This window comes from Notechis scutatus, chromosome 12 (genome assembly GCF_049901735.1).
Source record: "Notechis scutatus isolate UNSWTSFEM ecotype Mainland chromosome 12, rNotScu1.2, whole genome shotgun sequence".
In the NCBI taxonomy this organism is placed as follows: domain Eukaryota; kingdom Metazoa; phylum Chordata; class Lepidosauria; order Squamata; family Elapidae; genus Notechis; species Notechis scutatus.
Window position 1 is genome coordinate 47835 of NC_142020.1, and position 18556 is coordinate 66390.

General features: G+C 39.5%; 1 protein-coding gene across 5 annotated transcripts in view; it reads left to right on the forward strand.

Annotated features, from left to right (window-relative positions):
• The first annotated feature begins 7506 nt into the window (after nt 1–7506).
• Nucleotides 7507–18556, forward strand: part of MSLN (mesothelin) — a 48793-nt gene continuing 37743 nt past the window's right edge. For 2 of the 5 annotated variants that reach the window (XM_087973055.1, XM_087973053.1), the window contains exons 1-3: nt 7664–7761; nt 9745–9805; nt 10387–10430. In XM_087973055.1, the coding sequence (XP_087829181.1) occupies nt 9763–9805; nt 10387–10430 (87 nt within the window). In that variant the 5' untranslated portion in view covers nt 7664–7761; nt 9745–9762. Of the gene's footprint in view, nt 7762–9744; nt 9806–10386; nt 10431–13143; nt 13335–16856; nt 16948–18556 lie in introns of all 5 variants that reach the window. The other 3 variants (XM_026683569.2, XM_087973052.1, XM_087973054.1) reach the window with 3 other exon arrangements.

Sequence of the window (18556 nt, forward strand, 5' to 3'; positions counted from 1 at the left end):
CCTTGAGTGCGAATGGCACTCGCCTTGGCTTAAGGCGGATTGGCGCGATGTTCGGGTTTATATTAAATGAGATAGGGGACCCCCGGTACTTGCCTAGGCTGTCATCGAAAACTTCCCGGAAGTCCCTCACGAGCGCCGTTTCCCAGTCCGTCTCCGCGATGTGGTGGATGCCGGTTACTTTAATGCCCAGGGATGCGAACCACTGCAGTCCCAATAGGCTCGGTCGGTCTCGGTCGACGATCGTCAGGGGTAGCACTTCAGTGTGGCCCTTGAAGGTGATTTTAAAATGGCCTCTGCCGACTACAGGGATGCGGTTTCCCTGGTAGTCTTTGAGAGTCAGTGTTTGGTCTTCTAGTTCATGGCGGAGGATGGTGGGTGCCAGGCGCTTGATGGTGCACCATGAGACCATGGAGAGGAAGGACCTGGAGTCCACCTCCATGTCGCATGGCTGGTCTTCTATCCCCACCGTCACGTATACCTTCCTGGCGTCGCTTGTGGAGGAATGGCCGATGACGATGGTCTGGTGTGTTTCCTCCCTTTGTCTTGCCTCGTTGAGCCGCCTGTTCCGCCCCTCTCGGCTCCAGCGGCTCTCCGTCTGGTGGTCTCGGTGTCTGGTGGGGGTGCTCTCTCGCCGTCGGGGCTGCCATCTCGTCGCCTGGGGCTGCCCTCTCGTCGCCTGGGGCTGCTCTCTCGTCGTCGCGGCTTTAGTGCCTTTTGTTTCGGCACACCTTGGCGATGTGCCCCCGTTTTTCGCAATGCCAGCAAATGGCATTGAGAAAACAGCAGTCCGAACGGGGGTGATCGCCTCCGCAGCCGGCGCACTGGAACCTCGACTTACGACCTCGTGGGTCCCATCGCTCCCGCGCTGCTTGAAGGCGGTGAATCTCCTCCTACTCGTCCTCAGTTTCTGAGAAGGAGTCGATGTCGCCGTGGTGTGTGGTTGTGTCCCGGTGGTCGGTTTCGGATCGCCTCTCGGGGTTTGAGGTCGTTTCGCCGGCCGACGGTCGTGTTGTGATGCTCGATTGTCGCATCCGAGCTGCTGATTTCTTGGCCGCCTCAGCTGCGGTGGCCTCAGTGAGGGCATCGGCGAGGGAGATATCGCCCTTCGCCATGATGCGGCTTTGGAGGATGGGGTCTCAGAGTCCCAGTACGACGCGGTCTCGCAGTGCCTCATCTAGATCAGCGAAGTTGCATAGACCCCCCAAGTCTCGTAGTGCCGCCATGAAATCGCCAAGCCCCTCACCCTCGCGTTGGTCCCGCCTGTAGAAGTTGTGCCGCCGGATGAGGATTGGCATGACGGGGGTGTAGTGGCTCCGTAGCAGGGGCTCGAGGTCGCCCCACTCCATGGTCTTGACATCCTCTGGTTTGGCCAAGGCTTTGGCCATTTTGAACACTGTGGGCCCGCAGTGTGTGAGAAACACGGCTCGTTTCTTGTGGCCGTTGGCATCCTTGAGGTTGCTACTCTCGAGGAACATCTGGAACCTATCGATATAGGATTCCCAGTCCTCTGTGGCAGGGTTGAAGGGTGCGGGTGGCGAGTTGCTGCTGGCCATGCTGCCGGTTGCTGTGTGCCGCTTCGCCACGTGCGGGGTGGTCTCCTTGTCTCACGATCCCACCTTCGTCACCAGTGTTAGATCTGGGGCGGATCGGTTTGAATGAGACGCGAGACCATCATAGTGAGTTCAGCTCTTTATTTAGGGTAAGAATAGTCTGGGCAAGGTAAGCCGCTTCATATAGGGCTGGCTCGCGGCTTGACAGCCAATGGCAGTGCTTTGAATCTCCCACGACCGGCACAGCCAATCGCGGTAGATTCCTAGCGCTCCAATCACGGCCGGGGTCTCGACCAATCAGGTCGCTGTCCGTTCGGACCAATCAGTTGCGAGGATTTGGAGTATGCTAATATAGCATAGTACTTCTACAAAAAAAGTCATCCCTCATGCTAATATAATTTGTGCAGTATATTTAAATAAAATAATTGCATATTCTATATTTAAATGGGTGCATATTTTAAGTTCAGTGCATACTTGAAAGAAGAAAAAGAAAAAAATCAGGGTATATTTTAGTATTAGATTAATTTAGATTGGATTACAGAAAAATCAGTATATATTTTAAGGAACATAAAATCTCTTGGAATAAGCAAATATTTTCTGTGCATCTATTAATATTACATGAAAGGATTCATTCTAAAAAGAACTCCCTTCTTCCTCTCTTTCCACCTCCTTTTTTTTCCTTGTGCCTTTTGTTCAGACTGAGGTCTTTCGCCATGGCTCAGGCTTTTGCCTCACCACATTTCAGCCAACAGAAAACTAAAGCAGAATTACTTGAATTAAAATTAACCAAAATTTGCTGTCCCCACAGCTAATTCCTCCAAAATAATCTCTTCTGACTTGATCCCAGGTGGTTGTGGTTGTAGAGCAATGCTAAGCAAAGCCCCTGGATAAAAGTTTTGGCTTGGTGGTCTTCACTACCTGCTAGCAAACCATCACTCCTGTGATGGGCAGATGCTTTGAACAGATGTTGATGGGCTTTGCCATTTGCCCAAATCCAAACCCATGGTTTTGACAGCAAATTTAGCAGTATGTTGATCTGCAGGAGGATTGAGCTTCACATAAATCTCTTATCACCTTATCAGATAATGGTGATTATCTGTGGTGGGATTCAATTTTTTTTACTACTGGCTCTGTGGGTGTGGCTTGGTGGGTGTGGCAGGGGAAGGAGACTGTAAAATCTCCAGTCAGAGGCGGGATTTGCTGGTTCTCCAAACTACTCAAAATTCCCACTACCGATTCTCCAGAACTGGTCAGAACCTGCTGAATACCCCCTCTGGTGATTATCCCTATTGCATGGGCTTGTTCTGAAGTTTACCCACCATCTGCTCATTAAAGTTTTATTGGTTTGTTTCTTGATTAAATTTATATGCTGCCCATATCAAACAATTCTAGGCAATCAAACAGTTGGATCAATGGCGGATTAAGGCTCACTGTTGCCCTAAGCACTGACAAATCCTGGTGCCCCCCTCCTTTGTATATACTGTACAAATGAAGCCAAGCTTAGGCTACATAAAAGTTTTTGTGGTGTCCCCTTTGGGCATGGTGCCCTAAGCACGTTGTAATACACCACTGAGTTGGATCCACATCACCTAAGTTGCCTAAACAGCAGGGTCCATGGAATTGGGGAGGAGATGGCTAGAGCAGGTAAGTTCAGTTGGAAACTGTCAGCTTTTTAGTTCCCCAAAGCCAGTGTCCCTGGAATGGGAGTGCCCAAGGACCAGAGGGGAAGCCCAGGAGTGAGCAAGAGGTGCCAGGCTGATCCCACTTCCATATGGTCAATTGTTCATACAGCATCAGGCCACTGATGATTGATCACTGTTGATGATCCAAACTCTGTCAAGGATCTTGGAGTACTCATCTCTAATGATCTAAGTGCTAGAGCCCACTGTAACTACATAGCCAAAAAGGTGTTAAGAGTTGTTAACCTAATCTTACATAGCTTTTTCTCTGGTAATATTACACTACTAACTAGAGCATACAAAACATTTGCTAGACCAATACTTGAATACAGCTCATCAGTCTGGAACCCACATTCTGTATCTGATATTAACACAATTGAGAAAGTCCAGAAATATTTCACAAGAAGAGTTCTCCACTCCTCTACTTGTTGCAGAATACCTTATGCCACCAGACTTGAAATTCTAGACCTAGAAAACCTAGAACTACACCGCCTTTGGTCCAATCTAAGTATAGTATATAAAATCATACATTGCAATGTCCTACCTGTCAATGAATACTTCAGCTTCAACCATAACAATACAAGAGCAAACAATAGATACAAACTCAAGGTTAATCACACCAAACTTGATTGCAGAAAATACGACTTCATCAACAGAGTGGTCAATGTCTGGAATACTCTACCTGACTTTGTGGTTTCTTCCCCAAACCCCCAAAACTTTAACCTTAGATTGTCTACTATTGACCTCACCCCTTTCCTAAGAGGTCTGTAGGGGGCATGCATAAGCGCACCAACGTGCCTACCATCCCTGTCCTATTGTTTCTTTCATTTTTTAAATTTTTCTTGTATGTATCCATGTATTCATAACTATGTTTTTACTTATACCTATTATCTTGTAAGCAATTGACAAACCAAATAAATAAATAAATAAATAAACAAACAATCAAACAAACTGTTGGCTTCAGGGGAAAATGCCTCTAACTTTTGAGGGCTTCTGGTTTTGGCCTTCCCGAATACGGACTGCTGACCATGATTATCCGCGGCTTTGGTCCGTGCTTCTTCGTCTGAGAGCCCCGATTGGCTAGATCTGGGGCAGAAGCCACCTCTTAGGGGTGGCGGAGGAAGGGGAGGAAGGGGTGGTGGATCAGCTGGGTAGAGGGGGTCGCAAACCCCCTCCCTGGCTTGGCAAAGCTCCCTCCCAAAGATGTCTGAAGCGGTGGTCTAAATTGGCCACCCTGAAGGGGAAGAGTAAACTGGAATAAGATTGCGCAGGAGAGAGGAAGGAGTGGACAGCAGGAGAAACGGGATGTTATAATTAAATGAAAGGTACCCCAGGATTAATTTTTAAGAATTTTTTAAAAAGGCTTTAAATGATGAAGAGAAAGGAGGGGGGGAAAGGGTGTGAATTGTTTTTTGACAGCGGTGGGGCTTCGAACCGGAAAAAGTAGAAGCTGAAAGAAGAAATTATTTAACTAATTTGGATTAATTGGATTTGATTTTTTTGGGAAACTGTGGTTTAAAAAGCCCCGAATAGAGGGAGGGGGAAAGGGGGTGAAGATTTGTTATGGGAAAGAGTGCCATCTAATGGTTAAAGTTAATTTGTTTTGTTACTAAAAGATTCTGCTTCTAAAAAATCTTAAGGTACATTGATACAATTTAACAAGATCTTTGAAAAATTATAACTTTGAAACAAAGAGAAAAGCAGGAAGATTCTGCCCTAGGATTAATAGTTGATTTTGGCTGGACTTGGATTTGGACTAGTTATGACCTTAAAATTTGAGAGGAATAAAACAAAAGCTGACTGTTGGAAACTAACCTCATAGACACTGTTTAGATTAAATTACTAGATAAAAACATGTAAAATGGCGATAACTTTTGGAATTAAAAATGGAACTCAGAAACATGAAAGAAATATTACAAGGATGAGGTGAATCGCTGGTTTATACTTTAAAATTCTTGGAAAACGAGATTTTAGAATATGAACAACAAAGACAAAAGATGGAAGATGAGGTGGAGCTGACTACAGAAGAGGCCATTTTTAATTATAATCAGGAACAAAGAACTCTGAAAAGAAGGAGGAGAAGAGTGGGAAATAAAAATATGAGATGTAAGAAGTTAAATAAAAAGGAATATTTGTAAAATTAAAAAAGGTAAACAGAAACAGCAGAAAATTGAAGGGTGGAAGGAAGCTATAAATAAGGAGGGGGATAAAAACTGGAGTGGCAGAAAAAAGGGAGGAATGAAAGGGAAAAGATGGGATAAGAAGCAGGATTTGGAAACAAAGAAATATGGGAATTGTAAAAAAATTAAAAGGAATTGTTTATTTAGAATGCATAAAGACAATGGCTAATTAATATTTTAAAAGGGGATTCTGCAAGGTGAGGAGGGGTAGTTTAAATATACTTAAAGTTATGAATATTGAAATTGTAAATAATTATTATGAATTTAAGAAGGGGAAAAACCATGCAGAATCTGATTTATATTTGTTATGTAGTTTTAAAAGGATTATTAATTTTAACTTTCTAGGTAATAAAGGTTAAATATTCATTGAGATTAAAAGGGGAGATTAGTGAATATATAAATTTTAGAGGTGGAACACTTAAAATTGGTAATTTAAGGGGGAAATTAATTTTATAGAATGATTGTTTTAAATTAGATTTTATGAATGGATGTAATAAGAATATGTGATGAAATATGCAAATATGACAATTAAAAGTATTAAAGTATAACAATTATGACGATATGTGAAATATAGGTGAATTAAATAAAGAGGCAAGCATTTGGAATCATATAATAAAGTAGAAACTGTATAAAAGTATTGATAGGATAAGAAGTTGAATATAAAAATTGAATATGTAATTATGGTCATATTTGTAAGTAAAGATGAACTTGTAATCACGCTGTTCACTAAAAAGAGATGTTTTTAAAATGTGAAAAACTGAAATAAAACTTGTTTAAAAGAAAAAAGAAAATGCCTCTAACTTTGGAGAACTAAGCACAACTATCTTAACTATGGGTGAGGAGGAGTTGAAGATGATACCACAAGGACATGGCAGAAAAGAATTTGCCAGGTGCAAGCATGGGAAGGGCTTACATATATTGCTCAAGTCTAGGGAAGACTTGAAGACTTAATACCTGTTAAAAATACACTGAAAGTGATTTATGAATCATTTGAAGTTCTAGAAATGCTTCTGTCACAAACAGTGTGACATATGACAGCATATAATACCACAGAGGATTAATGGCATAAATTTAAAAGACAAGGGATGGATGATTCAATTTTATCAATAAATCAACAATATCTTAGAGGCCTACCTTGTTTGCACAGAATGAACAAGTTTTGGAATGTTCTAAAGATCAAACTTTCAGCATTCTACGCAGGGGCAGAAGTGGAGTCGAAAGTTAAGATGAGGGATGTTACTCTGCAGTCAGAGTCCTACCCATTTTTTGTGACTGTGGTGCTCTTCCAAGGGTATAATTTTTCATTGTATCATTAATTTCCCTCAGACCTCCTAACACTTTTCTACAGCAGATATCTTATAGTTGGACTTTTCAAGGAGATAATCCCAATCTACATAAAATGAACTGTCTCCACTAATGCTTTTGATCTATAAGTTTAATGAACCCAAAATAAGGAAACACTCTCAGGAGCCTTGAATTCCTAAAAGTAAAACTTTAGTAGATGGACCATATTGGTACCAAAGAAACAAAACCAGCTCTGGTTTTCCCATGTAAATGCTTGCCTAGTTAAACAATAGCTTCCTCTTCTCTCCATCCCTGGGGTGTGTGTGTCACACTGTCCAATTATGAGACATCTTTTTGTTATGGGAACAGTCCATCTCTTTCTCCAGCACCTGCAGTGGTGACCTTGACAAGCTCTCACGATCTCTGCATACAGCAGCATCCTCCATTTCCCCCTTGCCTTCCTTGAGTTCATTGGCAAGTTGAAAAGCATGACGGTTTGAAAGAAGCAAAGCAGTTCAATCTTGACAGAATGATGAAATGAAGCATTTTTCTTGTAGTTTTTGCAAAGAGTCTGCAAGTGGTCCAGAGACTCCAACTTAACATTCCGCAAATCTCTTCTTAGAATATGGTGGTTCATATTCCTCATGGCACAATCACCTTATTCTGAAAAAAGCATCTGAGAGAAATTGAGATGCATCCCTAGGATGACTGCTTAAAGGAAATTTATTATGGCTGTTGATATTGATATGTCAACTTTGCTTTGCTTTCATCGTAGTTTGTTAAATAGTAGCTTGCAAACCACAATAGCTGGAGATACTTTGCTACAGGCACAGCCTGGGCTTTGCCACTTGTTCTCTCCTCTGCCTTTCCCTTGGATTCCTGGGGTACAGGGTGACAGGCCTAAAACATCCCATCCAATTGCCAAATCGTTTCACATTTCATAATCATTGGGCGTGGCTGCCTTTTTAAGTGAAATTGGAGGTGGAGATCACATCCTGATTTCATTTGTGCAAAGCAGAATGCCCAGATTTTATTTCCGTCAGCCAAACGCATAAAGAGGTAGCAGAGGTATGTCCCATGCTTGAACTATTTCTTTTTTGCTTTTTATTCTCTGTGTTCTGGGAATGGAAAGGATGCCGTTTGCTTGAGAGAACATTTGGCTTCATTGTTTGGGACTAAGCAAGTCTCAGCTCTCAGTTCAGTTCCAGCCTACTGAGAGCCCTTTCATTTTAACCTGGGAATTAGAGTTTAAATAAGAAACAGGCACTCCCAATATTAATTAAAATTTGGATGGATTTGCATATAGAATTGTGATTTCTTTAAGAGAAGCAAAAGACACACATAATTTATAAAGTACTAGTGCTTTGCAAGTTGTGGTTATCTGTATTTTTATTTCTGGTCAATTTATCAGTTGTATGACAGTTCTAACAAATTTCCTGTTGTTTATGAATAATGAGTACATATTCATTTGAAGTTTTCAGAAGAACTAAAAGGAGAACAGAAAAGAACAGATTGTCTGGAGTTGAATTAATGCATAAAGTGTTTAATTCCATATGGATTGAAGAAGTTTTATAGAATAAATGATAGTTTAATCTTTCCCACAAGGAAATACAGTACATGTAGGTTTATTGGCAAAGTAGCAAAGTTCCATTCCCCTTAAGCACTGGGTTGGGCTGCGTTCCTCAGATTATTCAAGGTGCTAGAAGTAAATAAAAAAATCTCTGGATTGTGGGCAGATTGATTTTCTCTCATCCAATAAAGGAAGATTTGAAAAATTTGTAACTTCTTGCTAGAATGTTTTTCCAAAATCTGGATGATGCAGCATTTCTACCAAGAGCAATGTACCAACCTGCTTCATCATGTTTTTAATTCCTAGAATTTATGTAGTCAAATTGTGGTAAATACCAGTGCTGGGTCCTTCAGGATATCTGTGACACATTTCCTCCATTTGACACTGGAGATATGAGTGAGATATTCTGGCTCAGAAATAGAGATGCTAAAATTTGAATAGTTAATTGCTTGAATGTGATTTGATGTCTCAAAATTTGTCCTGGATGGCAGATCTTTCACTGAAATATTACGGTTACAGCTAGGGATTTGTAGAAGAGCTGTTTAATGTAAAACAGATGTAATTAAATGAAATACACATTTATTAAATTTGTATGCTACTTGGCTCCTAACAATTCTGGATGACTCATAAAGTAAATGCAATAACAAAGGTAAATAACAAATCAAAGATGGCAAAGATGACAAGAACTGGATAGAAATGAAAAAAGGAAAAACCCACCCAATCCAAGGGGCTCACCAAAGGCCTGCAGAAAGAGCCAAGTCACCAGAAGGTTGGACGGCATCCAGACCTTGGGTTGGAACCTCCTTCCAGAGGACAGGGGTTGCTATCAATTTCCAGTGTGTGTTTTTTTATTCTTACTTGAGTCCAAAATTTTGCACCACAGCGCTGATATTTGTCCATCTGTACATTTTGACCTTTAAAATTTCTTATCTGCAAAATAAATATTTTTAATTTTTCAGCATATAGGTGGAAAGATAAATTGGGACAAAACAGAAGCATAGTCAAACATTTATCTGAATAAGCAGTATAAGCACAAGCCAAGAAAAATGTTTTCCTGATGAGTCATTTAAACCTTCTCCTATCTTCAGGGACAGACTGAGAGTTAATTTGTTAAATTTTCTTTGTAGGCGTCATCCAAACTCATATACATTGTCAAAACACGGAGGTCTGTATGGAGGACATAAAGTTCATTGATTATAGGAGATTATAGGCATGACAGAGCCTGGGGTGAGGTCAAATTTGGGATCAATCTAGAATCTCTACGTAGCCATAAATTTACTAAGTCCAGCCCACAATGAATTTCATTGACCCTTATCTCACGTCTAGGAGGTGTAGTTTCATGATCAATCTGCTCCAAAGAGCATCAGCAGCATCTGGCCAGATTTAAACCAAGCAGGGAAACTAAAAGATAATTATTACTGACGATAAATTTATTTCTTTGTTTGCTTTTCTGGAATGAATGCATATATTTACCTACAAAGAAAGATCTGTTTGGAATAATGCCAGAATCAACCAGAATGCTTTGCTATCTTTTTATGGCTGGTGAGTATAATTATGTATGACTGCTATAAAATTATCATTAAATGCTTCCATAGCTGCCCCGTGAAAGTCTAATCCAGATTCTATTTTCTGATTTAGCATCTTCTCCACTGAGATATGCGCATGCTAATGTTGATTATGCATCCTAGAAACAGGGGTTTCTAACCTTTTCCCCATTACATCTCCCTTTAACACCATGCCTAAAAACACAAAATGAACACAAATGAACAATGAAAATGCAATGAAACTTTAGGGAAAGTGGATTTATTATAAATGTGTACAGCTAAAAGATTCTCCAGATTTTGTCTGCAGCTCCCCAAAGGAGCTCCTCCTCCTCATTTGGGAAACCTACTCTAGAGGAAAGGAAACTTTTATTCATGCTTTGTGTCTTCCAAGTAAATACTGAACACAAAATGTTATCAGAAAACAAGAGCTACATATTTAAGCTACAGGTTTTGTTTATTATAATTTAAAATTGGTACAGCAAACAATACTCCACTTAATTGGCTTTGCAGAGAAAGGCAATCTTACTATACTTTCTCAATAAAACATCTTTAAGATAAAACCCATTTCTTATATTTTAGGTTGTGCAATAATGCTCACTCCTAGTGGTGCACTGGAATCCCTGGTAAGTACTGTATTTCTGTTCAGCACTTATATTGCCAACAGACTTCTATATTTCTCTGGAATCTGATTAGGATTCTTGATCTCTGGAATCAGAGAACCAAAGTGTGAGGTATTTGACTGTGCTTCTTTATTTATTTAAATTATGTATATGGGTGCCCATCTTAAACAGCTCTGAACAGCTCAGAACAACAATAAAACTAGAGAAACAATCAGACAAAAATTACTCTTAAACATTCCCTTAGGATGCCTCTCAGGAAGCTCTATTATCCTCATTCCATTTTTCCCATCCCATCCCATCCCTTTAGTACAAATCTTGATGTCTATGGAGCTTTCCAATCATCCAGGCCATGGTTGTCCCAAAAGTGCTTTACCAAAAGGCAACTGGACTTTCTTGGTTTTTCCTTGCAGACGTTTCACTTCACATCTAAGAAGCTTCTTCAAAAGAAACTTCTTGGATGAGAAGCAAAACATTTCCAAGGAAAAACCCAAGAAAGTCGTTGCCTTTTGGTAAAGCAGCTTTGGACAGGTCTTGATGGTCTCCTGAAAGGGTAGGGACCTGCCCCATTGCTGGGCAGAAGGTGTTGTAAAAAGTAGGGGCATCCACAGAAAAGGCACACTTCCAAGGTTCCATTAATTGGCAAGATTTCAGGGAAGGGATCTGGAATGCACCTACCCTTTCTGACCTACTAAACAAGTGGATACTCTTAGGGAGAGGCAGTCTCACAAATAACTAGGACCTCTGCCATTCAGGACTGTAAATGTGATAACCAGTTCCTTGAATGGAACCCGAAAGGAAACTAGGAGACAGTGCAGTTCACACAATAGAGATATAACATGGGCATTCTGCTGCATTCTGGACCAGGTCCCTAACATAGATGGCTGAGCTCCCAGTCACAAAGATTCTGTTCAGGTCCTCAGGATCAGCTGGCTCAAACTCCTTACAGATAACAGGGCTTAGACATGTCACAGTCACTTGCAAAAGATCAGCCAGGCAGAGTCCTACTTCAAGCAAAGTCTACTATAAATAGATTCCACTATTCCACATCATTATTTCTAGAATAATACAACAGTTTGGGGTTCCATAAACTTCAAATGTTATTAAATAATTTATTATTAGGAAAATCTCCCTGTGATTAAACAGAATTAGGCTTGTCCATGTTTTCATGCTATGATAGAATAGAATAGAATAGAATAGAATAGAATAGAATAGAATAGAATATAATAGAATAGAATAGAATAGAATAGAATAGAATACTTTATTGGCCAAGTGTGATTTGGCCAAGGAATTTGTCTTGGTGTAAATACTCTCAGTATACATAAAGAAAAGATACATTTGTTAAGAATCATGATATGGAAGTGGTTGTTTTTGCTTTTTTCTGAGATATATTTAAGTTTTCTTGTCCTGACTATTAAACTAGTCTTCCTTCCTTCCTTTCTAGATTAGCCATTCCACACACGTTTTTTTGACAACATTCCAGAATTGGCTTGCCACTGTCACTGTTTTCTTCAGGGATGTGTAACTCTCAATACTAGAGTTCTTGGTAGTTTCCCATTCAAAGAATAGCTTTCTAATACTGGTATTTCTTAGAAATCCATTTCTTCTGTCATGAGCAAAATATCAGGTCCACACATGAAAGTCCAATTAAACTGATTTATTGTTACTCATGCCTATGTACTGAAGTAACAGTAGTATTCTGAAGTAACAGTAATATTCTGAAGTAACAGTTAGCATCTGTTAGGAGTTAGATAAGAGTCAACAGAAATTCAAGTGGGTGAGTGAGTGGGTGGGTTGGACTTGGTCCACTTGTGGCTAAATATGGATTCCAGACCACTCTCTCTTTTAATTCCACCCCCAGGTTCTGCCACTCATTCTCCTACATCTTCTGAGCATCCATGGTTCTGTGCATTTCTAACTACCATAGATAGCACCATGTACTATCTATCTTACATGTGAGATTCTTCTGAGAGCCCTGCATATTTCATTTGTAAGTGAGGAGAGGCAACCCAGGGATTTATGTGTCATTCTAAGTGTCCCAACTGGGTCTGCCTCACTTGTGAAGTTGAAGAGAGATGGGTATGGGGGCACAGGGACTTTGCTTAAAACAATCACTCCCCCAGTCCTCTTCCCCTAAACAAAAGCAAAAGTGAACAATCCAAATGTTTTGTTTCCAGTGTTTTAATTGGCCATATTCAAAATGAGAGCCATTCCATGAGAACAGTTGCCACAGGCTCTCAATAGTCTAGATAGGCTAGACTATAACTGAAAAAGGAAATTTTCTGCAAACTCTACTAATCAAAGTCAATTGGCTACAATTAAATAAGAATTTAATAAGAATAGAGGCCAGCCTTAGAACTGCTCAAAAAGATTGGTTGATCCTGCCTTACACCCATGACTGTGCATTGCTAAGCCTACAAAATTTAATTGATAGATTAATCAGCTAAAATTTATTTGATATTAGCCAACTATTACTAATGAGGAACAATTTAATTGATGAGACAGAAAGTGGAAGAATTTTTTGGGCCTGGTCTTACTTCAAACAGTTGCTCAGATCTATTAATTATTAAATTAATTTGTTTTTCACCATCTCAAAATAATACCTACATTATTCTTACAGGAAATTGAATTAACTGAATTAATTAATTAAATTGAAATTGTTTTATTTAATTATTGTCCATGTTTTATTTTCTTCTAATTTTGGGTTAAAAATAATTAGAATACATCTGTCATGGTGATCAGCAAAGAAGAGGCCATAATTTCAAACCACTCTGTCTGTGGGATGTCTCGAGATTCTATTGCAGCAACTGGTGAAAAATTGCTAAAACAATTAAGTCAGTGCCAGAACCTGACTGCACATCAAATTAAAGCAATTCGACAAATCTTCAGCAGTGGAAATACTTCATTTGGGTAGGACTTGTTTTTAGTTTGGGACAGTTTTCTGAAAAGAGATTATTTGTTACCTATTTTGGCTGGCCTTGGAATTACGCCTCCTTTTTGTGTATGTAAGTGAATGTCAATTACACCATTGCCTTGTCAGTATGGTCCAAAGTTACTAAAACTATAAGTTTGCACACCAAAAGTTCCAGTACATTATTTCTTTCCTTCTTTGGTGTTCTTACTCACCTCTTGGCTTTTGTCTCTCTCTGACTAAGAGGCCTGGCCCCAGACTATCTGTTTTAAGACAATACTGACACACAGCATTGTTTGGAAAATGTTTAAGTGTTTTGCCCGAGTCTTTGTTTGGCACTGCCTGGAAATGCCAGAGGTTGTCTTTGAACTCTAAATAGAATACCTGCTGTACAAAAAATGATGAATCTTGAACTTCTAGTAGTATTTTTTTAAAGATGCTCAGGTGGCTGGGTGGATACATTTTTGTTGCTTTGTTGCTACTTTGCATTGTTCTATATGCATTTTTTCAACTTTCAATTGGCTTAAGGCCCTTAGGTTTCCTAGTGGATTTCTATTCAAGGACACCCAAGCTTAACAGAGGCACCTTTTAAAAGTCTTAGCTAAGGTTGAATAAATGCTGCCATCTTTTGTGGTATGATGGAAATTGCAGATTTTCAAATGTGAACTGTGTGGCATATTGTAGTAAATGAACCATTGTAAATGTTTCATTTAACATCAAATCATCATAAATATTCTGTACAACTATTCTTCTGCTATACCTTAGTACTTAATATCTTAGTAAGTTAATGCTAACCTGTTTAGCAATTTAACAATTCTTTTAAACTTCCTTTCAATTATGTCTGATTCTCAGAGACTGCCTGGAGAAGGCCCTAAATTTTCTACATTAGTTTATTCAGAAGTAGTTTGCCAACGCAATCTTTAGAATCTGCCAGGAGAGAGTCACAAAAGCCAAGGCCCAGAATCAGCTAAGACTGGCAACTAATGCCAAAAATAACCCAAAACATTTATTTCAATATGTAAGGAACTAGAATAAAGTCAAGGAAGCAATAGGTCCACTAATGTAAGCAAGCAAGATACACAGGGAGAAAGCAGAACTTCTTTGCATCTGTTTTTATGCAAAAGGACAAAATAGCCCAACCTATCAAAAGCAGCACTAAGGGAGATAGAACAGGTACACAAGTCAAAATAAGCAAGGGCATGGTATGAGTGCAAATCACTAGACCAGACGGTTTGCAACCCAGGGCTCTGACAGACATAATCTTGGATCCACTCAGGGGTGGGATTCAAATTTTTTAACACCCAGTTCTGTGGCCTAGTTGGTGCATGTGGCTTGGTTGTCATGTGATTGGGTGGGCATGGCCAATTTGACATCACTCACATCAAGCGGCGCTTCTCCTCACCTGGCTTCTCTTGACTGTGGGAATGCTGCAATGGCCATAAGTGTGAAAAATGGTCATAAGTCACTTTTTTCAGTGCCATTGTAACTTTGAATGATCCCTAAATGAACTGTTCTAAGTCAATGATTGCCTGGACAAAAATACAAAAAGCAGATTCTTTGCTTGTAAAAAGCTGCCTTAAATACCAATCATTAGATTAAAAAGACCTTGAGGAATCAAAATAGTTAAAATGCAATGATAACTATCAACAACCAACCCTTGCTCATAAAGTGAAACACTTTAGCAAAGAGGTCATTTAAGCTCTCCAGAAAGAGCACACCCAGGAGAAACAATCCTTAGATCCATTTGCACCACTTAAAGACACCAACTGGTCTCACTCACCTTACAAGATATGCTAAGGAAATCATCCAGATTTAAGGAAAGATCAAATGCTCCCCAGAAAGGCAGTAAAAAAATCAGTGCCAAGCTTGAATCCTGCCTCTTGGAAGTACACCCCAAAAGGACAGTGCCAGATACCACTAAAGCAGTGAAGGAAGACCCCCTCCCCAGATAAAAAAAGAAACCATGAGGCAAGAAAAAATTCAAACACAATACAAATAATTAAATCACAACAGTAGCTGTTGCTTGTTAAACCAATTACCAGAACAAATAGACACAGGAACTAGCCAGATTTCTCAACCCAATTTCTTTTCAGGAACAGAAATTAACCTTTTTCCTTCTAAACAAAGCTGAATAGAGAAAATTATCCCATCAATAAACATAGGATTAAACATCACCAAGCTCAGAATTAAACTTTGCTAAAAACCAGTTTTAGACCAAAACTCAGAAAGGTTATGTAAACTCACGTTTGAATGTCAATCTTTCTAACTAGCCAAGAAGTCTTGCTGAATGTCACTCATCTTGGTTCCTTGTCATTAAAAGCTTCTTTCCGGCAGCTCTGCTTCATTATTCAATTATTTCTTCAAAGTGCTGATTGTCCAGGGCAGTATTTCCTCCCAACAGCAGTGTAAAAAGCTTAAAACAACCCTTCCTCTTTAAGAAAGTCAAGCCCCAGAAGCTCCAGAGACAGGAAGTCTAGGTGTACTGACAAGAATGTAATAAGGGTTAACGGAGGCAGTTTCTGTAAGCAACAACACTAGAATGTTTCCTTCCTGCCTTCCTTACAGGATTAGTCCTATAAAATGGAAAAAAACAAACAAAAGGAGATTTCTTCCAACAACCAATTCTGATTAGAAAATTAACAACAAGTTCTAGTGAATAGGTGAGAACTGGTAGAATCCCACCTCTGGAACCACTGAATGTAATCTTTCAAAGCTCTTGTAGCACAGGGGAACTACCAGAGGACTGGAAAACAACTGATGTGGTACAAATCTTCAAAAAGGGAAAAATGGATCCAGGAAATTATAGGTCAATCAGATTGACTTCAATGATTCAAAATTCTGAAAAAGGTAATGAAGAGGATTTGTCAGCACCTAGAAATGAACAAGGTGATTACTAGAAACTAGCATGAGTTTGTTAAAAATATATCATGCCAAACAAACCTTTTATTTTTCTTTGATAAATTGACCAAATTACTAAACCAGTAAAAGGTTATCTCTTGGGCCCAGTAATCTTCAACATCTTCAGAAATGATCTAGATGAGGAGATAGAAAGGGATTCATGAAATTTGCAGATGACATCAAGTTGAGAGAAATTGCTAACACTTTTGAAAGCTAGGCTCAAGATTCAGAAGGATTTTGACAGACTTTAGCATTGGGTTCTGTCTAACAAGATGCAGTTCAGCAGTGAGTATTCTACAGTATGTTCAATTGCCTCCTACCTAGGACTGAGAGAAAGTGATTGGTCCAAGGTCTCACCCAGCTGACTTTGGGCTTGAGACAGTACTAGAACTCCCATCCTCCAGTTTCTAGCTTGATACCTTCACTATTGCTATACACTAGACTGGCTTTCTTTGTTTTGGTATTGCACAAATTCAGCCTGCTTAGTCAGACTTTAGTTCAATGCCCTTGAAAAGCCCAATCTGGGTTCATTTCATAATCTTGTTAGTTGTGTTTGGGGAATGCTACCGAATGAACTTGCTATTTCATTCAGACATGGCTTGTTAATATCACTTTTCTCCTAGGCCTCCTTCTACATGGACATCTTCTGTTCTGGATCAACTGAGTCAACTGATCCTAATCCTGGATCACAGTATTCTGCAAAGTATTCCTAAGGTACGTTAGAAAAAAACCAAACAGAAGAATGATCACTTTTCCACCAGGAGAAAGGAAGTAAAAAACAAACAAACCCAAAATGAGCCTAGAGGTAGAATCAGGTATCTATGACTGAGCTACAAATCTGATCATCTTTTGAATCTGAATTGCACCATTTTCAATAGAAAACTATGAATGTCAACTTCAAGGAAAGATCTTTTGTCACAGGCTGACAAATGATAAACCAGCAATCTCAAAATTAATAGTATTAAAATTAGAATTAGAAATAAAATTTAATTGAAACTTCCGGTGGCAAGGCAAGGACGAGCAGAGGTGCAGAAGCCCGTTCGCGGTTTCAGCTAATCTCTTCTTGTGGTTGGCATGATCCTTTGAGGGTGCTCGAGTCCCGGAGAGATTTGTGCCGGTGTGGGGAAGCCTCGGGCTGCAGTGTGGGGAAGGCAACCCCCCTGCAGCGAAGAGGAAGCCCTCCAGAGCCCAACAAGCAAGAACAGCCTCCTATTAATGGTGGCTCCAAAGTCCGGACTGCCACCGATGTAAAGAAACGAGTGAGTGACAGTTTGTGAGATTGTTTGGGAAGAGAGTGGTAGAGAAAAATAGCGGTGGAGAGGAGGATTGGAAAGTTACAGACTGGTATTAGGCTGTTATAAGTGTTACAAGTGTCTGTCTGGAGCCCTAAAAGAAAGTGGCTAAAAGCGAAGCCGAGACAAGTGGGCTCGGCAGACAGAAGAGAAAGTGAGAACAATAACGAATAAAAAGGGAAATCTATGAGATTGGGAGACCAGCACCTGGAAAGAGCCTGGAAGTCGCAGAGGGTTCAGACTATTTCATTTGATTTCTATTTGGACAGACTTTATTAAACCGGAGATGGGAAGAAGACCAAAGTTGACGGAAAAAAAGACAGCGTGACGCCATAGGCGGTACTTAGAAACGCTGAAGCGGTTGTAACAATATAACTGATTTAACTGATACAAACTACTTAACAGAATCTGGGAGAATACTGATCTATCTGAGGAGGCAGTTTTTTTTTTTAAGAAAACCAGGACAATTGAACTTAGGAACGTTAAGATAGAAAGCAAAATTGGAAGCTTCTGAATGAGTGGGGATACCGCGTAACTGTAGTTATTATTCAGCATTTTCCCCCCCACTTCCGGTGTGTTTGAAGTGAAAGCTCTTAAATTAAGAGACGGAAAACCAAAATCCTACCTCTAGATTTCCCTCCTTTCTTTTCCATTTACTCCCCTTTTTTCTTGTATATATCTGATCTTTTTTTTTTTCTTCTGCCTTCTTTTTTACTAGTTGGCGTTAGGATGAATCATCTCTCTTTCTTTATTCTCTCTTTATAATGATTATAAATATGCATACTGAGTAAATGAATATTGATTGTTGTATCAGAATGTTAAATAATTGAATTAATTGACTTATTAATAACAGAGATTGTTATATTTTGACCAGATATATAGGGAAATAGTAAGAACATTAAGCATTAGTTAACTAATAAGTATAGAGTTCTATATATTAATATTACAATTTATTGTGTGACAATAATTACGAATGTAATATCTGTGTTCAAGAATATTTAACATTTAAGATAAAATTACATACATATAGA